This window comes from Ranitomeya imitator, chromosome 1 (genome assembly GCF_032444005.1).
Source record: "Ranitomeya imitator isolate aRanImi1 chromosome 1, aRanImi1.pri, whole genome shotgun sequence".
In the NCBI taxonomy this organism is placed as follows: Eukaryota; Metazoa; Chordata; class Amphibia; order Anura; family Dendrobatidae; genus Ranitomeya; species Ranitomeya imitator.
In genome coordinates, this window is record NC_091282.1 from 520,442,880 (window position 1) to 520,454,077 (window position 11,198).

The 11,198-nt window shown below is 44.0% G+C and overlaps 1 protein-coding gene across 1 annotated transcript in view; it reads left to right on the top strand.

Annotated features, from left to right (window-relative positions):
- TDRD7 (tudor domain containing 7) overlaps window positions 1–4,973 on the top strand; it is a 161,333-nt gene extending 156,360 nt beyond the window's left edge. Inside the window, exon 17 of the mRNA XM_069766726.1 lies at window positions 4,467–4,973. Coding sequence (XP_069622827.1) covers window positions 4,467–4,687 — 221 coding nt within the window. The 3' untranslated portion in view covers window positions 4,688–4,973. The remainder of the gene's footprint in view (window positions 1–4,466) is intronic.
- The last annotated feature ends 6,225 nt before the right edge of the window (window positions 4,974–11,198 follow it).

The window sequence follows — 11,198 nt, forward strand, 5'->3', positions numbered from 1 at the left end:
AAACTGGTTCTATCAGGAGCCAGTGGGCGATGTATACTGCGGAGGAGGAGCTAACCTTTTTTAGTATTTACTTAGTGGCAGCAGCATACCCACGATCCTGTGTCCCCCAATGAGTGTCTCGGAGAAAAGGATTTTACGGTGAGTATACAAAAATCCCTATTTTGTGCTGTTCTGTGGTCCTTCTCTTCTATGGTTTGTTAGTACTAGGATAAGCTGTCTACTTCTATTTGAGGTGGAAATAAAGATAATTGGAGTGCTGACTTCAAAAATTAAACATGATTTTAATGATACAATGATAAGTACCATAAATAATGTTGTACACAAAAATTGAGGAAGGAAATTATATGATCCACAATAGAAGCCCTGGGCATAATGGGTTGGGGTAAGAGGCAGTTCCACAAATTACATAAGTACCGTATTTTTCGGACTATAAGACGCACCGGACCATAAGACGCACCCCAAATTTGGGGTGAAAATTGCAGAAAAAAAGATTTTTTATAACATGGGGGTCCGTCTTATTGTCCGAATTCACAGTATCTTATGGCGGTGGCAGAGCAGGGTCACAGGAGGCAAGGTGTCGGCAGAGGTGGGGTGATGCTGGGATGAGAAGGTGCTGGGATGAGAAGGTGCTGGGATCAGGAGGTGCTGGGATCAGGAGGTGCAGTGAGAGGTATGGCGTGAGAGGGGTCCCTGGCGTACCATGCGGGCTTACCTAGGTGGCAGAGGTGCGGTGGCAGAGGTCCGGTGGCAGAGGTGCGGTGGCGGGGGTGTGCCGGCAGAGGAGGCGCAGTATGCGGGGTCCCTTTCCCCGGTATGGTGATGCAGCAGGCCCGGTATGCAGCAGAGCCGGGTGAATCCTCTTGTTATCGGTGGGCGCGGCCATCTTCCTGAGGCCGCGCGTGTGCAGATGAAGCGCTCTGCTCCCGGGGCTTCAGGAAAATGGCCGCGGGAGGCCGCGCGTGCGCAGATGGAGATCGCGGCGGCCATTTTCCTGAAGCCCCGGGAAGCAGAGCGCTCCATCTGCGCACGCGCGGCCTCCGGAAAATGGCCGCCACCACCGATAACAAGAGGATTCACCCGGCTCTGCTGCATACCGGCCCTGCTGCATCACCATACCGGGGAAAGGGACCCCGCTTACTGCGCCTCCTCCGCCACACCCCCGCAACCGCACCTCTGCCACCTAGGTAAGCCTGCATTGCGACTATTGGACGCACCCCCATTTTCCCCCCTTTTTTTGGGGGGGAAAAAGTGCGTCTTTTAGTCCGAAAAATACGGTATACAGTATTGGAAGATCATGTAATCATATACTCTCCTAGTGCAAATGTAGTAATATTGCAACAATCATAAAGTGCTTGTGCTGAGAGGATCTACCATTAACTAAATAAACTGATAATGTGGAAAGCAGGGGCATAAAGTAAATGTACTGCCCGTACCGAAGTTATAAGGGTAGCATACTCTTACCCATGTTTTAAAGTGCCGATGCACAGACCACAGAATTCCCGGGTTCCTACCCCAGATGCACATTTCGCGTAAGATTTTTCAATGGGGAAAATGAGGTGGGTCTTTGCGGACCACCTCTGTAAGGACTGACCACTGTCTATAAAGATCATAATCCACATATCCTATTTATGTACATTTATACATAGGTTCTCTTTCCCTTTTCCCTTTAGCCACACCCTTGATATACGAGGGGCGCTCATTAACGATTTCCCTTGACTCCCTTCCTGTGGACTGAAAGCAATGAAGCTTGGAACAGATATTAGTCCTTCTCTACATAGGTGCCACCTAGGGACACACAGTTCTCCCATCACTGTAAGCAACTGTAAACACATCGCTTGTAGAAGTCAACAGGTTGCTCCAAAAGCCACGTTGTGACTTCGGAAATCAGTCTCATTAACTGGAAAATGACTAACGTCATTGTTGGAAAGAGGCGGAAGTCCAATGGTGCAAGGTCAGGTGAATAAGGGGAACGTGCTAGAATTTCAAAGCCACAGGAGCATGCTTCCATTTGGGCAATATGTGAATTGTGAACTGGTGCATTGTCTTGCAGAAAGCGGATATCTTTGGTGAGTATGCTACATATCTTGGTTTGACCTCACGCAATTTCCGCAGCAGTGAAGCCTAGTATGCCCCAGTGGTCATGATACCATTTACTAGAAAATCCATCAATACTACTTTGTGCTGGTCCCAAAATACTGTGGGCATGACCTTGCCTGCTGAGGGTTGGGCACATGCCTTCTATGGAGGCGGTGAGTCATGATGCTTCCATTGCATCGACTGAACTTTAGTCTCAGGATCATAGTGATGGACCCAGCTTTCATCCTGTGTGATCAGTCTGATAAAAAAAAGTCCTCCTGGATTCCATGGCACATTGTCAATAGAGCCTGCGAGCATTCGACTCATTCCTGCTTCTGGAAAGGTGTGAGCAGCTAGGGAACCCAGCGAGCGGATACTTTGTGCATGTGAAGATGGTCTTGGATGATTTTTTTTCCACAGACCCACGATAATCTTGACATTTTGGGCTAGGTGGCGAATGGTTACGCCGCGATTTTCTGAAATGGTGACCTCCACTTGCTGGATGATGTGTTCCTCAATAGCATAGTGAGGTTGCCCTGGAATTGGAGCGGTTTTGCACTGAAGTCCGACCACATTTTAATTGACCATGCCAGTTCTTGACTACATCATATGATGGGGAATCCACCATAAACCTCTTTCATCTTATCGAACGTCTCCTTTGGTGTGCAGCCTTTCAAGTAAAGGAACTTGATGACTGCTCTGTATTCAACTGGGTCCATTATCTCACACCGACCACTTCAACTTCTGTAAAATCAAGAGCGTTATCAGTTCTGAGCTGCAATTAGGCACATAATCTATAGAGACTTATATCATTACACATGCAGTTTCAGCATCTTGTGATAAATAGAGGTGGGTCAGGAGAAATCTTTAATGCACTCCCCTTGTAGGTAATGTTAGGATTTACATATTAGGAGACTCGCTGCAATAAATTTTAATTAAATACCAATAAAGGTTATGTTTTAATAAATCACATTTTTGCTATTACATGTAGAGAGGTCGATATGACCCCTTATTAGACGAGAAGATTGATTTTTCTTGTCTCTACTTTTTGGATACTCAGAACAAAGCGTCATTAGGGGACGGGCTGGTCTCTGAACACCAGGTATTCTGGCACTCTCTGGTGCCGACTCTTTACTGCAGATCTGAGCTGGCAGCAGAGAGAGTGCCATCTTTGCACACATGGCGCAGAGACACTAGCCCAGCTCCTGAATGAGCCTCACTAATGACTCTTCGTTTCAGGGCAGGAGCTGCAGCAGTAACCGCAACCTCTGCTTCCTTATGGAGCACTGTAATTCTCAAAAAAAAAGTGGGGAAAAAAATAGAAAAGCAGTAAGAGTTAGGAAAAGATGGGGCATTTTTAATTCAAGTGTATTAGAAAATAGTTTAGGTTAGGCTTCTTTCACACTTCCGTCGGTACCGGGCCGTCACGAAGCGTCGGCGTGACGTACCGACGGAAGTGTTTGCGTTGCCGAGCAGGAAAGATCGTGAGAGCAGTATTTCCTGCTGGGCATGCGCAGTCTGAAACACTGGATGCGACGTACAGAAAAAGTTCCCTTGAACGTTTTTCTGTGACGACGGGCCGCCAAAACCCGATGCATCCAGTGCACGACGGATGCAACGTGTGGCCATACGTCGCGATCCGTCGGCAATACAAGTCTATGGGAAAATGCAGGATCCTGCAAATTTTTTTGCAGGATCCTGCATTTTCAAAAATCGACGGATTGCGACCTAAGCAGAAAGATGGAAGTGTGAAAGAGGCCTTATGGCATTAAATAGGGGTTTAGGATGAAGATTCCTTTAGACTTCCGACCACTCCTTTTAAGACTTTTGAATCTCTGGACTGGGAGGGTTGGGTATCATACTAATTTCTAGAACTCATTCCATTTGCTAAAGTGGAGAACTGATGCAAATTTTAAGATGGTTCCCTAATTTACTGGTCATGAAGATGATGGACTGGGCAGCACAGTGGCGCAGTGGTTAGCACTGCAGCCTTGCAGCGCTGGAGTCCTGGGTTCAAATCCCACCAAGGACAACATCTGCAAAGAGTTTGTATGTTCTCCCAGTGTTTGTGTGGGTTTCCTCCGGGTACTCCGGTTTCCTCCCACATTCCAAAGACATACTGATAGGGAATTTAGATTGTGAGCCCGTCGGGGACAGCGATGATAATGTGTGCAAACTATAAAGCGCTGCGGAATATGTTACCGCTATATAAAAATAAAGATTATTATTATTATGGACTGTGTGTGGCATCCTGATCTTTTGACAAAATGTATATTGATGTGTAAAAATAAGGAAAAATTACGGCCATTAGGAAACCTTTATGTTTGTGTCAATTAAGTGTGCATATTCTACCCACATTTCTCATTTATATTATTGAATTTTCTCACAAGGTGTCAAGTGTGAGCAGTGGTCTGAGGAAGCGGCGAACGTGTTCAGAAACCATGTGGAAAAGAAGCCTCTTGTGGCACTTATACAAGAGATTCATGAAAGCACTAACTCATGGAATCGGAAGGTTGTGGCTTACATTGTGGACACCACTTTACCAGATACGGACATCTGGATTCATGACCTCATGTCGGAGTACCTTGCTGAGATTTCCAAATCTGACTAATTTCCTTTCCCCATAGCCAGCCACACAGCTTTAAGAAGCAATAATGGGTATGCCTATAGAAATCTTTTTAAAAGTGAACTTGTGCACTACTGTTCTGAGTTGAACGTTCCAGAGTTTGAATTACTTTTCTGTTTTTCTGTGAAATATATTTAACAGTCCTTTTGTTTACAGGAGTTGATTTTTTTTTTTTTTGAACATTTGCACATTGTTAAATAAAGTAGCTGTAAAAAGTTGGAGTATAATGCAGATTATAACTTTTATTTAACAATAAAACAAAGTGCTTTAATCTATATTGTCCAGCTGCTCGATTCAATCAGAATATCCCAGCCTATTTATGAAGAGCATAAACACTGGTTCTCTGTATGATTATCCCACCGTGGAATTCACTGTCCTTTTTAGAAAGACTCCTTCAAGGTTCTGTTCCTTTTGGACAATCCATAGAAAGTGTTAAAAATACACAGTTTTTGGGCACATAATGATTGCACTATGATTCGACCACCTAATATACTATATATACTCGAGTATAAGCCGACCCCCCCCCCTAATTTTGCCACAAAAAACTGGGAAAACTTAATGACTCGAGTATAAGCCTAGGGTGGAAAATGCAGCAGCTACCGGTAAATGTCAAAACTAAAAATAGATACCAATAAAAGTAAAATTGATTGAGACGTCAGTAGGTTGTGTTATTGATTTTGAATATCAATAAGGGACAAAAAGAAAGCATTTAGAGAATTAAAGGAAGTAGGTAGCGAGGAGGCATTAAATAAATACAGAAAATTAAATAAATTCTGTAAAAAGCAAATCAAGGCAGCAAAGATTGAGACAGAGAGACTCATTGCCAGAGAGAGTAAAAATAATCCTAAAATATTCTTTAACTACATAAATAGTAAGAAACTAAAAAATGATAGTGTTGGCCCCCTTAAAAATAGTCTGGGTGAGATGGTGGATGAGGATGAGGAAAAAGCCAATATGCTAAATGACTTTTTTTCATCAGTATTTACACAAGAAAATCCCATGGCGGACAAAATGTCTAGTGATAAAAATTCCCAATTAAATGTCACCTGCTTAACCCAGCAGGAAGTGCGGCGGCGTCTAAAAATCACTAGAATTGACAAATCTCCGGGCCCGGATGGGATACACCCTCGAGTACTGCAGGAATTAAGTACAGTCATTGATAGACCATTATTTTTAATCTTTAAAGACTCCATAATAACAGGGTTTGTGCCACAGGACTGGCGTATAGCAAATGTGGTGCCAATATTCAAAAAGGGAACAAAAACTGAACTCGGAAACTATAGGCCAGTAAGCTTAACCTCTACTGTGGGTAAAATCCTGGAGGGCATTCTAAGGGACGCTATACTGGAGTATCTGAAGAGGAATAACCTCATGACCCAGTATCAGCATGGGTTTACTAGGGACCGTTCATGTCAGACTAATTTGATCAGTTTCTATGAAGAGGTAAGTTCCGGATTGGACCAAGGGAACCCAGTGGATGTAGTGTATATGGACTTTTCAAAAGCTTTTGATACGGTGCCACACAAAAGGTTGATACATAAAATGAGAATAATGGGGATAGGGGAAAATATGTGCAAGTGGGTTGAGAGCTGGCTCAGGGATAGGAAACAAAGGGTGGTTATTAATGGAGCACACTCGGACTGGGTAGCGGTTAGCAGTGGGGTACCACAGGGGTCAGTATTGGGCCCTCTTCTTTTTAACATATTTATTAATGACCTTGTAGGGGGCATTCAGAGTAGAATTTCAATATTTGCAGATGACACTAAACTCTGCAGGGTAATCAATACAGAGGAGGACAATTTTATACTACAGGATGATTTATGTAAACTAGAAGCTTGGGCTGATAAATGGCAAATGAGCTTTAATGGGGATAAATGTAAGGTCATGCACTTGGGTAGAAGTAATAAGATGTATAATTATGTGCTTAATTCTAAAACTCTGGGCAAAACCGTCAATGAAAAAGACCTGGGTGTATGGGTGGATGACAAACTTAAATTCAGTGGCCAGTGTCAGGCAGCTGCTACAAAGGCAAATAAAATAATGGGATGCATTAAAAGAGGCATAGATGCTCATGAGGAGAATATAATTTTACCTCTATACAAGTCACTAGTTCGACCACACTTAGAATACTGTGCACAGTTCTGGTCTCCGGTGTATAAGAAAGACATAGCTGAACTAGAGCGGGTGCAGAGAAGAGCGACCAAGGTTATTAGAGGACTGGGGGGTCTGCAATACCAAGATAGGTTATTACACCTGGGGCTATTTAGTTTGGAAAAACGAAGACTAAGGGGTGATCTCATTTTAATGTATAAATATATGAGGGGACAGTACAAAGACCTTTCTGAGGATCTTTTTAATCATAGACCTGAAACAGGGACAAGGGGGCATCCTCTGCGGTTGGAGGAAAAAAGGTTTAAGCATAATAACAGACATGGATTCTTTACTGTAAGAGCAGTGAGACTATGGAACTCTCTGCCATGTGATGTTGTAATGAGTGATTCGTTACTTAAATTTAAGAGGGGACTGGATACCTTTCTGGAAAAGTATAATGTTACAGGGTATATACACTAGATTCCTTGATAGGGCGTTGATCCAGGGAACTAGTCTGATTGCCGTATGTGGAGTCGGGAAGGAATTTTTTTCCCCAATGTGGAGCTTACTCTTTGCACATGGGTTTTTTTTGCCTTCCTCTGGATCAACATGTTAGGGCATGTTAGGTTAGGCTATGGGTTGAACTAGATGGACATATAGTCTTCCTTCAACCTTAATAACTATAACTATCTATATTGAATCAGGAGCCCCATATAATGCTCTATAAAGTTCATGATGGGCCCCATATAATGCTCCATACAAAATATGCCCCATATAATGCTCCATGCAGTTTACGATTGGCCCCATAAGATGCTCCATATTAAAATATGCCCCATATAATGCTGCACAAATTATGACCCCATAAGATGCTCCATAGACACATTTGCCCCATATAATGCTGCACAAATGCTAATAATGGCCCCATAAGATGTTCCATACAGACATTTTCCCCATATATTGCTGCACAAATGCTGATTATGGCCCCATAAGATGCTCCATAGAGATATTTACCCCCATATAATGCTGCACATGGCCCCATAAGATGCTCCATAGAGACACTTGCCCCATGTAACACTGCACATGGCCCCATAAGATGCTCCATAGAGATATTTACCCCCATATAACGCTGCACATGGCCCCATAAGATGCTCCATAGAGACATTTGCCCCCATATAACGCTGCACATGGTCCCATAAGATGCTCCATAGAGACATTTTCCCCATATGCTGTTGCTGCGATAAAAAAAAAATAATCACATACTCACCTCTCATCACTCAGGCCCCCGGCACTTGTTATACTCAACTTTCCCGTTCCACCACTGAGCGCCGCTGTGTCTTCCGCGTCCTTTGCACTGACTGTTCAGGCAGAGGGATGCGTGCACACTAATCGCGTCATCGCGCCCCCAGAACTGAGCGTCACTGCAGAGGACGCGGAAGATGGAGCGCCGCCGACGGTGGAACGTGGCACAGGTGAATATGCCCCCGTTATACTCACCTGCTCCTGTCACGGTTCCTGGTTCTCCAGGCGCTGACAGCTTGTTCTTGTATTGAGCGGACACATGGTATTGCTCATTACAGTCCTGTTCCAAATTATTATGCAAATGACATTTTTCTCGGATTTCCTAAATGGTCGGTGCAAATGACAGTCTAATAAAAGTCAACACCCGTTAGATTATACATCGAATTTTATTGAATAAACCTCCCAATGATAACAGTATAATCTCCAAAATGAATAAAAACTCAAAATGCACTGTTCCAAATTATTAGGCACAGTAGAATTTCTAAACATTTGATATGTTTTAAAGAACTGAAAATGCTCATTTGTGGAATTTGCAGCATTAGGAGGTCACATTCACTGAACAAAAAAGCTATTTAACTCCAAAACATCATAACAGGCCAAGTTACATGTTAACATAGGACCCCTTCTTTGATCTCACCTTCACAATTTTTGCATCCATTGAACTTGTGAGTTTTTGGAGAGTTTCTGCTTGTATTTCTTTGCATGAAGTCAGAATAGCCTCCCCGAGCTCCTGTCTTGATGTGAACTGCCTCCCACCCTCATAGATCTTTTGCTTGATGATACTCCAAAGGTTCTCTATAGGGTTGTGGTCAGGGGAAGATGGTGGCCACACCATGAGTTTCTCCTTTTATGCCCATAGCAGCCAATGACTCAGAGGTATTCTTTGCAGCATGAGATGGTACATTGTCATGCATGAAGATGATTTTGCTCCTGAAGGCATGCTTCTGCTTTTTATACCATGGAAGAAAGTGGTCATTTTCACACCTTCAGGAACCTTAAAGGGCCCTACCAGCTGTTCCCCCATGATTCTGGCCCAAATCATGACTCCTTCAACTCCTTGCTGATGTCGCAGCCTTGTTGGGACATGGTGGCCATCTACCAACCATCCACTACTCCATCCATCTGGACCATCCTGGGATGCTCGACACTCATCAGTAAACAAGACTGTGAAAATTAGTCTTCATGTACATCTGGGCCCACTCCAACCATGTCTGCTTGTGAACACTGTTTAGGGCTGGCCGAATAGCAGGTTTATGCACCACAGCAAGCCTTTGAAGGATCCTACACCTTGAGGTTCAAGGGACTCCAAAGACACCAGCAGCTTCAAATAAAGGTACCTTCACACTGAACAACATTACAACGATAGCGATCCGTGACGTTGCAGCGTCCTGGATAGCGATATCGTTGTGTTTGACACGCAGCAGCGATCTGGATCCTGCTGTGACATCGCTGGTCGGAGCTAGAAAGCCAGAACTTTATTTTGTCGCTGGATCACCCGCTGATCAGCGATGTGTTCACTGGTAACCAGGGTAAATATCGGGTTACTAAGCGCAGGGCCGTGCTTAGTAACCCGATGTTTACCCTGGTTACCATTGTAAATGTAAAAAAAAAACATACTCGCTCACATTCCGGTGCCTGTCATGTCCCCCGGCGTCCGCTTCCCTGCACTCCTCCTGCATCCTGTGTCAGCGCCGGCCAGCCGTAAAGCAGAGCACAGCGGTGACGTCACCGCTCTGCTTTACGGCCGGCGCTTACACAGGATGCAGGAGGAGTGCAGGGAAGCGGACGCCGGGGGACGTGACGGGCACCGGAATGTGAGTGTGTTGTTTTTTTTTTTTTGTTTTTTTTTTTTTTTTACATTTACAATGGTAACCAGGGTAAACATCGGGTTACTAAGCATGGCCCTGCGCTTAGTAACCCGATGTTTACCCTGGTTACCCGGGGACATCGGCATCGTTGGTCGCTGGAGAACTGTCTGTGTGACAGCTCTCCAGCGACCACACAAGGACTTTCCAACGATCACAGCCAGGTCGTATCGCTGGTCGTGATCGTTGGAAAGTTGCTGAGTGTGACGGTACCTTAACTGTTTGCTGCTTTGTAATGGTATTTTGGCAGCTGCTCTCTTAATCCAATGAATTTGTCTGGCAGAAACCTTCCTCATTATGCCTTTATCTGCATGAACTCTGTCTGTGCTCTGTTTCAGTCACAAATCTCTTCACATTATGATGATCACTCTTAATTTTTTGTGAAATATCTAATGTTTTCATACCTTGTCCAAGTCATTGCACTATTTAACGCTTTTCAGCAGCAGAGAGATCCTTTTTATTTCCCATATTGCTTGAAACCTGTGGCCTGCATAATAATGTGGAGCATCATTTTTAAGTAGTTTTCCTTTAATTAGAATCACCTGGAAAACTAATTATCACATGTGTTTAAGATTGATTTCAGTGATCCACTGAGCCCTGAGACACAATACCATCCACGAGTTTATTTGAAAAACAAAACAATTAAATCTTTATGACCCTTAAATCCAATTTGCATAATAATTTGGAACACAGTGTATGCGGCTCCACCCCATGGGAGTGGAGTCGGGTCCATATTCATTACTGTAATGAGCGGTACCATGTGACCGCTCAATAAAGGAAGAAGCAGTCAGCACCCGGAGAACCAGGGACCTGCAGGGACCGCGCCAGGAGCAGGTGAGTATTATTAATCAGCTGCTGCTTCCCCTCCTCTGCCGACCCCTGGGAATGACTCGAGTAGAAGCTGAGGGGGGCAATTTCAGCCTAAAAAAATGGGCTGAAATTCTCGGTTTATACTCAAGTATATATGGTATATATTTTTTCAGTACCTTTATGTGGTAACGTTAAGGCTATGTGCACACGTTGCGGATTTTGATGCAGATCCGCAGTGTTTTTGGACGCGTTCGGAATTGCATCAGATCAGCAGTGTAGTGCACAACCAATTTTAGTCAATGGGAAATCCAGAATTGGTGTGCACATGCTGCCGAAAAATCTGCGTGGATTCGCAGCGTTTTATTTTCTGCAGCATGTCAATTCTTTTTGCGAGATCTGCAGCGTTTCTGCACTCATTGAATTCCATCGAG